Source organism: Athene cunicularia (genome assembly GCF_003259725.1).
Source record: "Athene cunicularia isolate RWA chromosome 26 unlocalized genomic scaffold, athCun1 chr26_part2, whole genome shotgun sequence".
NCBI lineage: Eukaryota > Metazoa > Chordata > Aves > Strigiformes > Strigidae > Athene > Athene cunicularia.
This window is the reverse complement of record NW_020799137.1, coordinates 1,866,156-1,883,124: the sequence shown is the minus strand read 5'-3', so window position 1 is coordinate 1,883,124 and position 16,969 is coordinate 1,866,156. Positions and strand designations below refer to the sequence as shown.

The following is a 16,969-nucleotide window of genomic DNA, read 5'->3' as shown; positions in this document are numbered from 1 at the left end:
CACAGCTCGGGGGGCACAGCGTGCTCCCCACGGCAGCCCCGCAGCATGCAACTCCTACAACCCATGAACAGACAGGGCACAGCTCCGACCCAGCCAACCCTTCAAACGGGCAAGGCGTGATCTCTGCACCCGTGGGATGCAGGGGAACCTCTCACAACATGTGTGCACCTTCCCCCAGCTCCAAGCTGCCTCCCCTGGTGCCGTGGGTGTCACACAGAGGCACAGGTTTCCCTCCTCACCCAGCAGGACCAAACCTCCCGTTCCCCATCAGCCCCCCCGTGCAGAAATTCCCGCATACGGATCTGAAAAGTGCCTGAATGTGCCAGGCACGGAGCCAGGCGCAAGGTGCGCAGCACCCCGGGGCCACACCGGTGCCAAGGCTCCCTCCAGCATCCCGGCCGGCGGCGGCTCCGGTCCGCCCTTCCTCCCCTCGCTGGGGGCTGGTCTGGGCACTCCCTCCCAGCTCAGAGCCGCCATCTGTCCTGCTCCTCCCCTCTCAGCACCAACTCCCACAACTCTGCAAGAACTTCTGATGGCCAGACCGGGCTCCAGCCGTGCAGAGACCGAGCCGCAGTGAGAACCCCCGCCAAGCCCCGCCGGCAAGCAGCTCTCTAGCCGCGGCACGCACACGCTGACACAAGGACAGCTGCCGGGATACCGCAGAGGGACACAGATCCGCGGGAACAATAGCAAATGCACAGAGCGAGAGGCACACCCCCCCACCGGACGGCTCCCGGCCCGGCGGCGCGCCCTGCTCCTGCCCAGGCACCGGCGGCGCCGATGCGCAGCGCCCTGGCGTGCGACGCCGCTGCCCGCTGATGTCGTCCTGCCCCCCGCGCTCGGAAAGCATGCGGGGACACAGCCCCTCGCTGCCATGGGAGAAGGGGCTGGCTGGGGACAGCCACTGCTAAGAAGCCACCCCCCCAACTTGTCACCCCTCTAATCTGCAGCCACCCTGGTCCCAATGAGGCCGCCGCTGCTGCCGCTGCTGGTCCTGTGGGTGCCGGGGCTCCTGGGAACGCTGGCAGAGGTAAGCCCCTGTCTCTTGAACCCCCGCTTGTCCATGCAGGCTCTTGGCTCCAAGCTCACTGGCAGCAAGGGGCTTTGCATAGTCCTACCCCGCTGAGGAATGACGGCATATTTCTGGGCTGCCTCTCCAGCCATGCAGCTGCACCAAATTAGCAACGTTTGCAATTACGAGCTGGCTCTTTCCTCCAGCTCCCCCCCTCCCCACCATGCCCTCTCGCCCCAGAGCCTGGGATCGGAGCGTGTTACTGCTGCCATGGCTGCACAGCTCCTCGCCCCAGGAATTGCCTGGCTGCTGTTCCCAGGGCTCCGGAGCCCCTTCGCTCCCCTCCGTGCACACCCACCCAAAGGCACCGCCGTCGGTGGGGAGCCAGAAATGAGTCAGCCAGCAGAGCCAAGGGGGAAATAACGAAGGAAAGATGATTGCTCCTCTGTGGCTTGTTGCGGGACAGGGAGTGGGCAGAGATATTTCCTTTAATGTGGAGGGAACTAGCCTCAACCTAAAGCAGGGCACACCCTGTTCATGAGCAGACTGTGGGGAGACGCGTGTCCCGTAAGCCTGCTCAGCACCCGCTGCGGTGTGGAGGGTGCTGGATACTCTGGAGCACTCAGGCCAAGCCCTTGCTTTGTAGACTGTGGGGGATGGCAGCTGGACTAAGGTCTGGGGTCCCTCCACCCTCCCCCCCGTGATCATGGGATGTCTTGTGCCCTGGCTGTTTTGGTGGGATGTCTTCCCCTGTGGGCATGGCCTCGTGTTGGTCTGCAGTCCCAGGACCCGTGCAGAAGGCCAGGGCAGCCCACAAGCTATGACTCCTGAGTCTGTTTCCCTGCCTTGGCTAGGGGAAGGCAATGTGAGCAGTGACCTGGGCTCTCCTGGGAAAAGGGGTCACAGTCCCCCGAGGGTCACAGCCCCCAGATGCCGTGGCAGGGTGGGACCTGTGCCTGGCCAGCCTCACCCCTGGCCTGGGACAGGGCACCTCTCGCAGGCATCAGTCTCAGCTCAGACCACCTCACCTTGCTCCTCTCTCATGTGACATCTTCAATCTCCCAGGGCAGGGGATGCAACCGAACAGAACGGGCAGGGATGGATGCACACAGTGATGGAGGTAAGTCAAAGCAAAGAGGTTCCCGGGCTGCAGAGGGTGGTCTTGGTGCCCAGGAGTGATGAGATGAGCAGATGCACTGGGCCAGGACTCTTGGAGTTGCGTAGCTTTGTAAATACTCTGCTTTAGATTTCCTGCAAACTGCAGATCATGGCCAGGGTAGGGCAGGGAGTCAGCCCCATCCTCCTCCAGCAACCAACCTTATGTGAGAGAGAAACAAGGCTCCAAGCTCTCTCCTTCCCATGGGGCATCAAGTGGGCTCAGCAGCAGCACAGGCATAGGTGCCCTGCACGGAGCTGCTGCCGCTGGCTGGGCAGGATCATACTCCATGGGGCAGCCCCATGGATGTGCTGAGCTGCCTAGGGAGCGGCACAGCCATGCTCACCCTGGAGCCAGCGTGGTGCCCACTTGGCGCTGGCCTGTTGCCAGTGGAAACTCTCCCAGATGATCTGCAGGCACCAGTCAGGGCATGGGGTGTACCTGGATGTGGCTTCGATGTGGTTAAAGAAGCTTATCTATGGAGGCATGAGCAGTGTTGTGATCACGGGCCTCAGGGCTGGAGGATGCCTCTGCCCCGTTTCAGATATTAGTACATTTGTACTGCAGAGGTGAAGATGATTGCCAAGGGACAGATGGAGGCAGGCGATGTAGTCTGTTGGAAACCTGAGAGAAGCAGACAGACGTGGGTGGAGAACTCGTACCTTCAAGAGATAAGAAAAAGCCTGCAGCGAAAAAACATCCCTGTTTGGACTCCACACAGGGCGCGATCCCGCTGGCTGTCTTCAGAAGATTGGCCATGCCCTGTGCTCCATGAGCTGCTGCCACTGGGTCTCTGCCAACAGCAAGGGAAGCCCAGGGCAGCTGGCCCAGTAGACACCTGACCCATGGACACCCAAATACATTCATAAAACCCTTTCTGAGCAGTCTGTTCCTAAATCTGTGCTTGAACTGCTCAGGGATAGCACTGAGAAGACTTTTTCCAGGGGGACCATGTCCTTCTCTTTTGTGTCCATCTAACCCCCAATTTCCTTTGCACTCCTTTGCTGAGCATGGCAGCATGTCTCAAACAATGGCATTGCATGAAAGAGAAGTTGCATGTAGTTCTGAAACTGTCCAGCTTTGTGAGAAGGCCACACACAACACCTGAGCAGTCCCAAAGGTGCTGCTCTCCCTGCGGCTCACCCCACACTGCTCCTCTTTTGCTGTGTAGAGGCAGCCCAGGGCAGACCTCTGGGGCAATAGTTGTACTTTTTTAAAGCTTTCTTGCCATGCCAGATCACATGTAAGCCTGTTACAACATGCTGCACGTCATAAATTTTAAGTGCTAATTATTACACATATATCTTATTAGCACTAGAGCTGTTTTGTTGTTTCCCAAAGGCTGAAAGCAACAGAGCTTATGGTTCACAGCGAGGCTGGGGATGGGCAGTGTGTGGTGGTGTGTTAGTGGAGGCACAGGGGGGCAGAGATGGAGCCCGCGAGGGTCACGTTGCCAGCTTGGTCCCAACAGACAGGCTCTGTCTGGCTCCTGTTTGTGTAGGTGGTTCCTGAACAACTCTAAGGGCAGGGATTCAATAGCAGTTTTGGCCACTGACCCATCAATTAGGCCAAGCCCTGTATGCCACTTCCTTGTCCCCAGACGCTCTCCATCTGGATGCCCCAGCACTGGCCCTGCAGCCACAGCATGCTGACCTTGCAGGAGGTTGTGCAAATTCGGCCCATTTCCTCCATGTATGCAGTGTCCTGCTCTTCCCGTCACCTCTGCCCTAGGCAGGACAGTGGGGAGTCTGTGCCTTGATCCCTCCAAAGTGATTTTTACCATCTTGTCTGTCAGAGCCCACACAGCATCAGAGGTTATTGCAGGGAGCGTAACGGCTCCACTGCCATATCCACCCTGCTCCCTCCCTGGCCATTGTCCTGCTTCTGCAAGGTGGACCCAGAGCCCATCAACTTCTTTTTGGGGACTCAAACTAACCGAGATGGTGAGCAATGGATTATACTCAGCCAGGGCAACTTTTCTGCCATAAGCCATGGCTGTCTGGACAAAGTATGTGATGGCCTGAAGCCTTCTGGTCTTTCTCCAATGGAGAAGATGCTCCATGCTTAGGAGAATCTCTTTCATGTGGTGCCTTTCGCCCCAGTCCATGGGCGTTTCTGAACCTTCTTGTGTTTTCCAAAGGCTGTCCAGAGCCCTCGGGGTTGGGGGGTCTGGCTGAAGTGGGGCAGTGCCCATGGTGGTGGCCTGTGCCAAGGTGTGCAGCGAGGGTGGGTGGTTCGGGAGCCAGGCCCTGTGGGCTGGCCACACAGCAACACCACAGCTTCCTGTGGAGGGTTTCGGCTTTGCCTCTGCAGGAACCCTCCTGAACCTCAACGTGAGTGCCCATGGCCGGTCAGACTCGCTCCTTCTGTCCTGGGATGAGCCAGAGGGAGGTGCCGAGGGGTACTTGCTTGCCCTCTCCTCCCTGGGGTCAGGCACGCCACTGCAGAATGGATCTGCTGGACCCAACATCACCAGCTTCTGGTTCCACGAGCTGACCCCTGGCATGCGCTACAAGATTGAGGTGACAGCCACGCTTCCCTGCATGAAGACCGCCAGCCAGACAGTCACAGCACAGACAAGTAAGGGGTTCCGCAGGGACTGCAGAGTCAAACAGTTTCAAGTGCTCCTAAAATGATCATCACACTGCTTAGGAGGGTGCAACATACAGGCTTGTCTGGAGTTCCATGAGTTCATGGGAAGGTCAGGTCTTTCCTTGCTTCCACAAGGATTAGGGTCCTTCCCCGGTCCCCATAGCCCCAGGGTCATTCCCTCATCCATGTGGAGGGAGGGTCCTGTCCCTACACCTTGCATGGGCAGGGTTCATGCTATATCTTCTCCTGGAATGATCTAGCTAATGACAGACCAACCTATAATGTGGACTGCAGAGAGCTGAGGTCTGGAAAATGTCATGCCTGAAGGTCTAGAAAGAGTGACAAGGAAGTAGCATCTGCTCTGTGATTCTGGTACATCTCTGTCAATCACTGGCTCACCCTTCAAGCCATGCCCTACGCCCTCCCTGGCTGATGCCAAGGACTGGGGGAAGGGAGCAGGTCTGGTGAGCCCACAGCTCAGGTGAGGATGGCAGCCTTTGACTGCATCTCTCCAGAAGATCCTTGAGTAAATCAGTGCAGGTGAAGGTGGAAAACCTAGAAAAGGAGAGAAGAGCTGAAGGGAGGGTGTTGGCCAGCAGAAGGGCTGGTATCAGACAGCAGTGGTGGCTGCAGGGAGCAGGGGCTGGTGCTCATCAGAAGGCAGGAGGCAGGGTCCACTGGGCCAGCAGGAACCTGGCAGCAGGTGAACTCGTGGGTAAGCGCTGATGGCTTCACCTTTCTCAGAGCCCACCTGGTGTGTTGCCCCTGACTGAGCCTTCCTGCCTGGTTCAGAGTGACTGTGCAGAGGCTGATCCAAAGGGGATGGTTCAGCCTACAGAACCCATGGGAGACTGGTGAGGTCAGGGAGGTGCTAGGACTGTGCTTGGGGGATTGAATCCTGTGGGGCTGGCTGGCAGGACCTCACCAGGTGAAGGCACTGTCCCACCAGCCCTTGAGCAGGGACTGCCAGGCAACCAGCCAACACCGTCTGTGCCCTGTCCAATGCAGGTCCTTCACCCGTCCGCAACCTGAGCCTGAGCAGTGGTGGGAGCTCTGCCGTGCTGCACGCCTCCTGGGTGCACGCCCTCGGTCAGCGAGATGGCTACCACCTTGCCCTCTACCACAGCGAATCCCAGACGCTGGTGAGAAATGCTTCCATCCTGCCAAACGCCTCCATATTCCTGTTTGATGGGTTGCTGGCTGGCAGCGAGTACGCCCTGAAGGTCAGCACACTGGCTGGATCTGGCCAGGCGAGCACCAGTATCCACCAGTGGACAGGTAGGAAGTGAAGGGTGTGCCTGCCCAAGAGGGAAGGGGTGGGAGAAAGGGTTTGGCAGGAGGGGGTCAGCAAATGTGCCAGCTGGGCTGGCAGAGAGGCAGAGGAGGTCTCCAGGCTTGTGATGGGGAGTTTGTTTAGGATGGGGAGCAGCTGGGTGGTTTTCACATCCTCCCTGTAAGCCCAGTGTACCAGGCCAAGGGGAAAATGTCACACCTCAGGCCTGCCTTTCAGGACCCGCAGCTGGGTTTGTGTGCTCCATGTCCCCATGGGAGAAGGACAGTCTGGGCAATCTGGCAAAAGATCTTGACTGGTGGAAGCTGCAGAAATGTTGCATTACCCAGCCTGCCACCCCCTCTGCCCTGCAGCCTGAAAAAGCGGGACAGTATGGAGGAACCTGAAGAGCCCTTCAGCCCTTCTGGAAAGGGACATGGGAGAGACATCCCTCAGCAGCCCCCTGCCAGACCTTAGCCCCCATGCCAGCCTAGAGAGCAGCTGTGGGTGTAGGAGACCCTGGGGAGAGAGGAAGGTCCAGGGACCCCCATCCCCAGTGCTGAACCTCACTGCCTCCTGCTTTTCCCCTCAGCTCCCTCCATTCCCACCCAGCTGAGGCTCAGCCCAGGCTCCAGCACAAGCCTCATCGCCTCCTGGGCCCATGCTGCAGGGGCTGCCTGGCTCCACCTCGCACTCCACAACCTCCTCACCCAGACGGTGACCACGACCCTGTCAGCCAGGAGGGGCCTCACCAGCTACACCTTCCAGCATCTCCACCCCGGCACCCAGTACTGGCTGGGGCTGAGCGCCACAGCTGGGCCCTACACTGCGAGGGGACCCAACGCTACTGCTTGGACATGTGAGTGTAATGGCCAGGGGGCGGGGAGGACCTTGGTGGCCCTGGCTTCCTCCCTGTCCCTGGTCCAGCCTCGGTCCAGACATCTCCTGCCAGAGCTCCAGGTGCAGAGGGAAATTCTTCTGCTTTGGACCTGGCCAAAAGCCACCCCAGGATTCAGCTCTGGGGCACTGTGACAGTGGGGCCAAGGTGTCCCCATGACAGGTGAATTCCCAGTGCCAGCCTGCTTCTCCCTGGGATACACTGGGATCAGCCTGTGGCCTCTTGCTGAGGAGGAGGATGGAAGGGCATCAGATGCCACTGGTGTTCAGTGCAGCTGGGGCTGGGCTCTCACATGCCTCAGGGCTGCCAAGGGCAGCAGAGAAAACAGGGGACAAGAGGATAGCAGTTTATCTGGTTCAGAGTTTTCTGGAGGGAAATGGATTTTTGGTCCTCTTTGATTGCTGTCAAGGCTGTAGTTTGGTAGGACCTGATAACCTCATCCTGGTGGATGTCCCTAATGTGATGAGTGCTGTTCAAACACAGCCAAGGAATCCAGCCTCTGGAAGGTCAAGAAATTGAGGGTAGCCCTCCCAGTCCGCAGCTGGGAAAACCCCAGCTAGTTGCGCCATTCAGCCCAACCTCCTCCACCTTTTGGCTTCAGGCTGACAAGAGCCCTGTGAGAGAGGGTGGCTTCCACCACCCCAGGCCTGGTTTGCTGCCGACACCATGTCCGTAGCACTGAAAACAGTTCTGGCCCCAGACTTGCTCTCCCAGATGATCCCAGAAAAATGGGGGGGAATGGAGAGGGCAAGCCTAGCTGCCTGGACAGAGCAAGACTCATATCAAATGTCAGGAAAGTGTTGGCCCTATCTAGTGAGGAGCACCAAATTATGGAGGTGCCAAGCTGCAAACTCAGAGCTGTTGTGGCCAGTGACTCGTCCTGGCCCTGGGCAGACACTGCTCAAGCGTATGCTGGAAGGACCTGGGTGCCACCAGGTGACAAGTCTCTTTCCTGCCCCGCCTGCCAGTCCAGGAAGCTGGAGGCTTCTCACTGCTGACTCTGCAGCTGGGATTTTGGAAGACCTCCACACACCCAGCTGGTTTGTTTCTGCTATGAAGTGAGTCTGATTCAATCCCTGCTGTTGCCGTCTGTGGCTCTGACCTACTTGACTGAACAAAAGTCCCCGGTGCCAGATGCAGGAGCCAGGGGCGTCCAGCCAGGCCAGTTCGTGGGAATATCAGCAAGCTCGTGATGGGACACAAATGGAGAGGAGGGTGACGTTTAGGAATTTCCCAGCAGGGCTGCCAGCTTTGTCTGGGCTCTGTTAGACCAGGAATGGTTGTGCTAGGGAGTGGAGGCAGCATGTTCCAAAGGATGTCTAAGGCTGGACGTAATCCTGGCAGATAAAGAAGCAGGGAACAAGGTTTAGGAGTGTATGGGGCCCAGAGTATCCCATAATTCCGACAAACACAATTCCATTCCCTTCCCTTCCAGACCCCCTGAGTCCTGGCAATGTGACGCTGAGCAGTGCAGAGGAGCAGAGCTCCCTGGAGGCTCGCTGGAGCACCCCAGCAGGAGAGAGGGACTTCTACCTGGTGACACTGCAGGAGGGAGAGGATGGAGCTCTGACGAGGAACATCTCCGTCAGCGGAGACAATGATCGTGTCACCTTCCATGGGCTGAGCCCTGGGAAGCAATACTCTGTCCAGGTGACAGCGGTGGCTGGACCTTACCGGGCATCAGCCCACAGTACAGCAGCCTGGACACGTAAGCAGAAAGCCCAAGTGTGTCCTTTCAAGGCCATTTCTGCCACCTGATGGGGGGGCTGATGCCCAGAGGGAGGTGGCAGGATGGGGAGAGGGACTCCGGCAGGGGCAGAGATGGGGCTGGGCAGTGCAGTGACACCTGGGCTCAAGAGCAGGCTGAAGGTCGGGGTGGCAACATCTGCTGCCGCACTGTTTCTTGTGAGGGTGGACTTGGAGGTCCTTGGCAGACTTGTGCCAGGTGGTGTCAGGCACAAATCAAGACCAGATCCTACTCAGTAACCTTTGGACTCAGTGTTTGGCAGGAATCAAGGTAGCTTCCCCTCTGCCTGCTCACAGCAGCTGGTTTGGTGGGTAGTGAAGCACCACCAGGGTCCCCAGAGCAGAATCTCCCTGTGCCCAGTCCATCCTGGGTGACCTGTGGAGCTGTGGATGGTGCTGTCCCAGAGCTGCCACCCCAGGAAGGAAGAACTGGAGCCTTAAGCAGTGTGGGGAGCCACTCACCCAGCCCCTGGTGCCGAGAGCAGTAAAAGGCTCTCCCTGAAGCCCTGGCTGCCTGTGTTTGGTGGGCGGACCACTGCAGAGTGTTGTGAGAGCTGTCTGATGCACTGTCCCACGCAGTGACGTGCAGATCCCATCCTTGTCCCTTGCAGAACCGCTAGCACCATCTGGTGTGAGTCTGTCGAGCCAAGGGAGCCCCTACAGCCTACTAGCCAGCTGGGAGGAGGCAATGGGAGAGGGCTACCTGCTGGCCCTCAGCCCCGTGGAGCACCCTGTGAAGAACAGCTCACTGCTCAGAGGTGTCACCAATTTCACCTATGAGGGTGTCCACCCTGGGACACTCTACACCTTTGAGGTCAGCACCGTGGCTGGCCCCTACACGTCCTCATCCCGGCGCATCACCAACTGGACATGTGAGTGCCGCAGCCCTCACCGCAGCCAGCCCTGGGCTTCCCACTGGATCTTGCCCTTCCTCTCAGTGTTGCGCCTCAGGACATGTAATAGCACATGTCTTCTGCATCTTCATGCAATAAAAGGTCAAAAGGCTCAGGAGGAAAACAGGTGTTGCTGGATGTGTCTGACTCTGGTCTGTATCCCAGTCACCTGGCACAAGGGTCAGCAGAGCCCAGGTGCCCTCCTCCTCTTCCCTCAGGCCACGCTCCTGTGGCACTGCTCAGGCTGGATCTGCCTTGATCCACCTCTCCACTGTCCTTGTTTAGACCTTCCCACCCACCACCTCCTCCAGCACCAGAGCAGTCCTCTCTTACCATTCCGGTTTGAACTCTGTGCTGGCCCAGTCCCTGCCAAACTGGTGGGTGGGTGTCAGCAGGGGTGACAATGTCCTGCTCAGACCCCACAGGTGGCCAGAGAACCGGGATCTGGGTTCTTCCAGGGAAGGGTCTCCAGCCACGGCACATTTGGGGTTGTGCTTCTGCCGGGTGACCCCAGTCCAGGTGCAGCTGTGACTCTAGAGCTTTCCTTTCCTAGATCCTCTGCCCCTGGAGCAGCTGACCCTCAGCAATCAGGGCCACAGTACCTCTCTGCACGCCTCCTGGAGAGCAGCTCCTGCTAGCAGCACCGGCTACACAGGCACCCTCTGGGAAACCAAGTCCCAGGAGTGGGTCAGGAACATGACTGTGGGAAACAACTGGACGAATGTCACCTTCGAGGACTTGGTTCCTGGGCGACAGTATACGTTAGAGATGGCTGCTATGGCTGGACCTTACAGATCCCCTGTGAGATCAGCCACAGACTGGACATGTGAGTGTGATACCCCTGCCTCAGCCCTCCCGTGAATCGTAACCATGGCCTGCCAATGAGAGCAGAAAGCTCACGGCGTGGAAGCAAGGCAGAGTATGAACCATTTATGGGGAGGAGGGGGAACCAGGGGCAGGGATGCATAAGCAGATGAGGAGTGGAAGGACAACCAGAGCCACATTCGGTCAGGTTGGAAGTAAAAGGGTCTTCAGTGCAGGAGAAACCCATCACTGAACAGAAAACATTTCCAAATGTCACACAGCAGGAAAGGTGGGTTTGTTGTGGAGAAGATGGTCAGGCTGTTCCAGGGTTTGATATGCCAGGGCTCATTTACCTGACCTGAGTCTGTCAGGGACAGGCAGTGGAAGGTGCCCAGGACAGGCCCCCACTCCACTGACGACTGCCTGTCACTGCCTGGATGTCTCTTCTCTCTCAGACCCCCTGGCTCCGGCTGGCGTGACCCTGACCAACACTCGACGCCCGCTGGGACTCTCTGCCTTCTGGGACAAGGCTGCTGGTGATGTGGACCAGTTTCACCTCCAGCTCTACAGCAAGAACCATCCAGCACAGAGGAACATCTCCGTGGGGCCAAACACCCACAACTTCACATTCCTGGGACTTTCCCCTGGCATTCAGTACTTCCTGAAGGTGACCGTCCTTGCTGGACCATACAGATCCTCGTCACACTTTGCCACTGAGTGGACATGTGAGTGAGAAGAGTCCCCAGCCTCCTGCAGAGACTGGGCATCCTGGCACTGCCTGAAAGACTGGCAGTGACATGGACATGTCTGGGCAGAAGGAGGGCTCTGGTGATACCTGTGTGCTCCCTGCCCCTGGAAATGGGAGCACATGTCATGAGTTAGGTGCTGTATGCTGGCTTCTGGGCCCCAAAAGACCATTTTCCACAACTCAGGCTTTCCCCAGTCAAGCTGAACCTTCTGCCTAGATCACTTGTGATCTCCAGGCCAGCCTGGGACTGGTGGGAGTGGGATGCTAGAGAGTAAGCACAGAGACGCATATGAGCTTTCTGCTCCTTGTCCGTGGAGCAGAGCAGCCCACTGGGGAGCTCAGTGCCCTCTTCTCATGTGCATGTCCCCCAGGACAGGAGAGCTGGCAGTCAGCTGCCCCCACTTCTCCTTTAGCCCCATGCAGAGGTGCAGGCTGTGTCCTGCCTTCTCCAGTTGCTTTCCTCCACCATCTCATGGATCTCCATGCTGTGTTTCCCCCTAGATCCACTGTCTCTGGCTAATGTGAGTGTACAGCCTGGCCGGAGGCCCCAGGAGCTACATGTGAGCTGGGTGGAGTCAGGTGGTGGCAGAGACCACTTGGTACAGCTCTCGGTGGCTGAGTCCCTGTCCATCATCAGGAATGTGTCCATCCCCCGTGGAGTCACCCAGCTTGACCTGGAGGGGCTCGTGCCAGGGTCCCGATACCGCGTGGAGATCATTTCTCAGGCTGGGCCTCATCGCACCTCCTCTCAGACTGCCATCGGCTACACTGGTAGGAACACAGCTCCTCTGCAGCCATCCCCATCCCTGGTACCCAGCCTGATTCTGGCCTGGTGAGGGGCTGTGGACCAAGACAGGGGTCCCAGGGCTGTTCTGCGGGAGAACTGGCAGTAAGCTGCCACCACTTCTCCTTGTCCCTGCAACCCCACTGGTGCCTGTCTTGTACTGAGGATGCTGGCTCTCTTGCTGTGACCCTCACTCATTCTGAGCCCAGCAGCTCAGTGGGACACGCTGCAGGCCTGCCCCAGCACTCTGGGACAAGGGGGTCTCAGGCCATGGTGGTGATGCACCATTATCACCTGGGACGCAGGGAGCAGCTTTGATATGGGAGCAGCCCAGTGCCCTCAGCTGTCCTTAGACAGCTTCATTCCCAAATTAGAGCCAGTCCTGGTCATCCCACATTTGGCTTTCATAACACTGTTTCTCTCCCACAGTCCCGCTGCCTCCTCTTTCCCTGTCAGCAAGCCCCGTCAGCACTGCATGGGCTCTGGCTGTGCACTGGGAGGTGCCTCCTGGGCAGAGGGATGGATATCTGCTCAGCATACACGAGGAGGGCTCTTCTGCACCAGCAAGGAGCATGGAAGCAGGAAAGGACAGCACCAATGTCACCCTGGTAGGGCTGGAACCAGGAACTTGCTACCTTGTTCAGATCTGGGCAGTAGCTGGACCCTACCGCTCCCTCCCCAGAAATGTCACTGGCTGCACAGGTGAGCATCCATTACCACCCACAGGCGATTTGGGTGGGAGCACTGTGAGGAGCTCCAGAATGGGATGAGGATCAGTGTTGGCACCCAGGGAGAGGAGGGCACTTCGGCCTGGTTCCTAGTGATGCTGGCCTGCTGCCATCTGCTTCTTGCAGCCTTCTTGTACCACGTGGGCATAGAGAAAGACTCCTCCCTGAGGATGGTTGCATGTTCAGAACTGGATCTTTTTCTCTGACTCATGTGTCTGTCATCTTTCCTTGCAGTTCCAGCCGCACCAACAAACGTGAGCCTTACCAACCCAGACAGCTCGTCAGAACTTTACATGAGCTGGAACAAGCCTGCCGGCAGGAGGGACCACTACCGTGTTAATTTGTATAGCCTCAGCACCCAGAGCAGGGATCAGGTCCAGACCTTGAGTCCAGATGCCCAGAACATCACCTGGACTCACTTGGAGGCAGGCAGCAGGTTTGCTGTGCAGGTCACTGCTGTGAAAGGCTCATTGGAAGCCTCCTCCACCAATGTCACGCAATGGACACGTGAGTCTGATGGCCTGGGTTGGACACAGCATTCCACTGTGCCCCAGAGCCTCCATCTGAGCTTTGCAGAGCACCCACCACCACCACCTTCCCCATCCCCACTGTTCCCCTAGCTTCTACATATTTGTCCTACCTTTCTGGTCCCTGTTCTTCCTCTTCCAACACAGAGCCAGTCCCCCCTACTCACCTCAAAGGCTCTGGGCATCTTCACCTCCCCTGTCATGTCCAACTGCAAACCCTGAGGATATTGCACTCAGAGCCACATGCACTCATGCCTGTCTCTGGAAGGTTATCTGGGGGCCAGCCTGCCCACCTGGAGTCCAGCACTACCAGAGCATGAGGAACCACTGGGCAAAGCAGCCAGCTCATAGCAGCAAGCAGCAAGTGGTGGCACACAGGGACTGACTCTCTCCCTGTTGCTTTCCAGATCCCTTGGCCCCTGCCAACCTCACCCTGGGCAGCCCCTCTGCCTCTATGCTGCAGGCCTCCTGGGCAGGAGTGGGGCGAGGAGCAGAAGACTACGTGGTGGATGTCTATGACACAGCCTCCAACAGTCGCGTGGGGCACATGGTGCTGGGTGGGGATGCCAGGAGTCACATCTTCAGGAACCTGAGCCCTGGCACCCGCTACAGCGTGGCAGTGAGGGCCACAGCTGGGCCCTTCCACACCAGCACCCCCAACCTCACCCACTGCACACGTGAGTACGATGCTCTCCTTGCAGCGAGAGGTGTCCCCCACCAGATCTTCTTCCTGGGTGACCATACTGATGCAGCCAAATCCTGCCTTCCTCTCCCACCCATGCAGGCACCTGCTCATGCCCTGCCAGATGCAGCATGGGGAGTCTGTGCATGACCCTGTGGCCTGGCCACCCACGTTTCTGGTAGCATCCACAGCCATCCACAGGCTCAGGCAGTGCTAGGGAGGTGGCAGATGCCACAGGGTCAAGAGCAAAGCCAGCCCTTGGGACCTTGCAGGGCTGACCCACCTTCTGCAGCACAGGCTTGGCACAGACATGGAGCATCTCATTTCTCTCAGCCCAGATGTGGGTCCTGGTAATGACTTTTGTTTCCTCCCCAGGCCCACTGCCCCCGGCTGCTGTGCACTGGCTGAGCACAGGGCACTCCGACAGGTTGAGCACATCCTGGGAATCTGCGGCTGGGGGGCGAGATGGCTACACACTGACCCTGTATCGCACGTGGCTGGGCACCGTGGCAGCTACAGCCTCACTCGGGAGAGATACCCACAACTTCACCTTCATGGGCCTGACCCCAGGATACGAGTATTCTCTGGAAGCCAGTGCCACAGCTGGACCATATCAGGCAGCGGCACCCAACATCAGTGGCTGGACACGTGAGTGCCTGGAGGAGTGTATCTTGCAGAGGGGTGGGAGCGTTGCACCACTGGGCAGTCCTGAGGAGGTTTACAGGAGACCTGGTGCCTTTGGAGGTGTGCACACACATGCACGGGTGCAACACACAGCAGTTAGTACAGGGGTACACTGTTACCCTCATGGGCGCATGGATGTTCAGCTGTAGACTTGCTTAAGTACATACTGATGACATGTATGGATACCCAGCTGTGCCCACGTGAGGACATCCCTCTGCCCATGCTGTCCCACCTTCCTGTATACAGGACCATTCACGCCCTCGCTGAGTCTCCTCCAGCAGGTAGAAACCACATTAATATAAAGGTTCATGAAATGAATCGGTACAAAAGGCTAATCCACAGTCCTCCCAGGAGAACAGGTCTTTGTTCTGGAGATGGACTAGTCCAGCACTTCTCCCTACCCAGAAGGATTTTAGGGCTGGACAGAGTATAGACACTGTGCCGGCTCTGCCCAGGCTGCCGCATGCCAGCTGGGTGCTGGGGGGTGTGTGTGCATGCAGCAGTGGCAAAGGTGCTCCAGCTGGGCTATGGGCATGAGGGTGACCTGAATGAAGAAGGGTTGTCATGTGAGGGACCACAAAGGGTGAGCAGCATTAAAGGTGAGGTGGGATGGGGACGGAGAAGAAAAAAGTGAGGAGAAGTGTGACAGAGGGGCCCTGTGAGTCCCATCCCTCAGGGAGCACCTGTCCTGCTGCACAATGTCATGTCAAGTGCGTGTTTCCTTCTGCATGGTCTCCAGTCCCTAACATCAGGTCTGGTGACTCCTCAGGCCCGCTGCCCCCGACTGCCGTGCGCTTGCTGAGCACGGGGCACCCTGACAGGCTGAGCGCATCCTGGGGAGCCGCAGCTGGGGGGCGAGAAGGCTACGCACTGACCCTGTACCATGCACGGCTGGGCACCGTGGCAGCTACGACCTCACTTGGGAGAGACACCCACAACTTCACCTTCACAAGACTGGCCCCAGGAAGCAAGTATATGCTGGAGGTGGTGTCTGTGGCGGGGTCCTACCGGGCACCTGCAGGGAATGTCAGCAACTGGACATGTGAGTACCATATTTTTAGGATGATGTGTGCCTTGCTGTGCAGTCACAAAAGCTCATGTGGCAAAGGACATGACCCTGCTGACCTTCATGACAGACCCCAAGCCCTGCCTGACATCAGTGGCATGGCACTGAGCTGGGCTCTGCCCACCCATCAGCTCTACAAGCATGGATTAGACCAGCTGAATCTCTGGGGGCTGTTCTTCAGACTAGAGGCACCAAGGAGGGAGTAGCAGACAGGGTGTTCACCTTCCCCTCCCCTCTAGCTGGCTGGGTGCTCCTTCCTCACCCATCTCCAGGTGTCTTGTTCCAGCTGGGACAGGTCTATCACTGCTCAGACAGGCACCACTTGATGCTTGCAGAAGCTGCCTCCAGACTGCAGTTCAGTGCCCTGTCCTGCATGGTGCATCCCTCCCCATGACACTGCAAAGATACCCAGGTTATGTCCTCAGACCCTTCATTGACACGTCTCCCATCCTGTCTCTCCAGACCCCCTGGCACCCCATAATGTGTACATGACGAACCAGGGGTACCCCAACAGGCTGAGCGTGTCCTGGCGAGCTGAACCCCAGGGACAAGACAGTTACAGGCTGCTCCTGTATCATTCGGGATCAGGTATTGTGGCTGGCAATGTATCTGTTTGGAAAGGCACCAGCAAATTCACCTTTTCTGGCCTGGCTCCAGGACACAAATACCTGCTGGAAGTGGTGTCTGTGGCAGGGCCCTATGCAGCCTCTGCAGGGAACATCAGCGACTGGACAAGTAAGTGGCAAGAGCTGGATATCCTTAGGTCACTCATGAGGGGCAGCCTGCCCCAGCTGCGGTGGGAAGGGGCAGGGACATGGGTAGGACTGCTGCCTGGAAGCTGTAGGTCCCACCATAGCGATGGGATCATGGTCTGTGCAAGCCCCGAGTGGCGAGGAGAACACGGCAGTACTGCTGACAGTCTGGCAGCCATGGTTGCTGTTCCAGAAGGGAGTCCTACAGCTCATGGGCCTGAGGTTCTCACAAGCTGGCTCCTCCAGGCGTGGGTGACTGAACAAGGGCAAGGGATCCCATGGCAGTAGTGCTGCTCTGATAGAGGACACACACAGCCTGGGAGATCACGAGGCATTACAGCCTGGGGAGGACACCCTACCATCCCTACTGCCTTTCTCCCAGGCACTCAGAAAATTCCTGGCATTGGGGTTAAGGGGAGGCTGGGCTTTTTTTTTTTTTTTTTTTTTTTTAGGAATGTGGAAATTGCAGATAAACACAATAAGCCTTTTCATGTGCTTGTCCCTGCACTTTGCTTGGGGAATCCAGAGGTCTCTGCTCCCACGCTCAGCCAGCCTGTGGCAGGGTGCTGGGAGTCATGTGCAGAGCCCTTCAGGCAGGTCTCTAATGAAACTTGCTAATTAGCATGA

The 16,969-nt window shown here is 57.8% G+C and overlaps 1 protein-coding gene across 2 annotated transcripts in view; it reads left to right on the top strand.

Annotated features, from left to right (window-relative positions):
• Positions 1-505: 505 nt before the first annotated feature.
• The window catches only part of LOC113489030 (receptor-type tyrosine-protein phosphatase V-like), a 36,600-nt gene continuing 20,136 nt past the window's right edge, over positions 506-16,969 (top strand). For both annotated transcript variants that reach the window (XR_003400004.1, XM_026864514.1), the window contains exons 1-16: positions 506-1,030; positions 2,078-2,132; positions 4,482-4,748; positions 5,769-6,038; positions 6,623-6,889; positions 8,364-8,636; positions 9,286-9,546; positions 10,121-10,393; positions 10,827-11,096; positions 11,621-11,890; positions 12,333-12,605; positions 12,866-13,138; positions 13,566-13,835; positions 14,216-14,488; positions 15,294-15,566; positions 16,053-16,325. Coding sequence is in view for 1 of the 2 variants with exons in the window: in XM_026864514.1 (XP_026720315.1) it covers positions 965-1,030; positions 2,078-2,132; positions 4,482-4,748; positions 5,769-6,038; positions 6,623-6,889; positions 8,364-8,636; positions 9,286-9,546; positions 10,121-10,393; positions 10,827-11,096; positions 11,621-11,890; positions 12,333-12,605; positions 12,866-13,138; positions 13,566-13,835; positions 14,216-14,488; positions 15,294-15,566; positions 16,053-16,325 (3,907 nt within the window). In the remaining variant the exon portion in view is untranslated. The remainder of the gene's footprint in view (positions 1,031-2,077; positions 2,133-4,481; positions 4,749-5,768; positions 6,039-6,622; positions 6,890-8,363; positions 8,637-9,285; positions 9,547-10,120; positions 10,394-10,826; positions 11,097-11,620; positions 11,891-12,332; positions 12,606-12,865; positions 13,139-13,565; positions 13,836-14,215; positions 14,489-15,293; positions 15,567-16,052; positions 16,326-16,969) is intronic.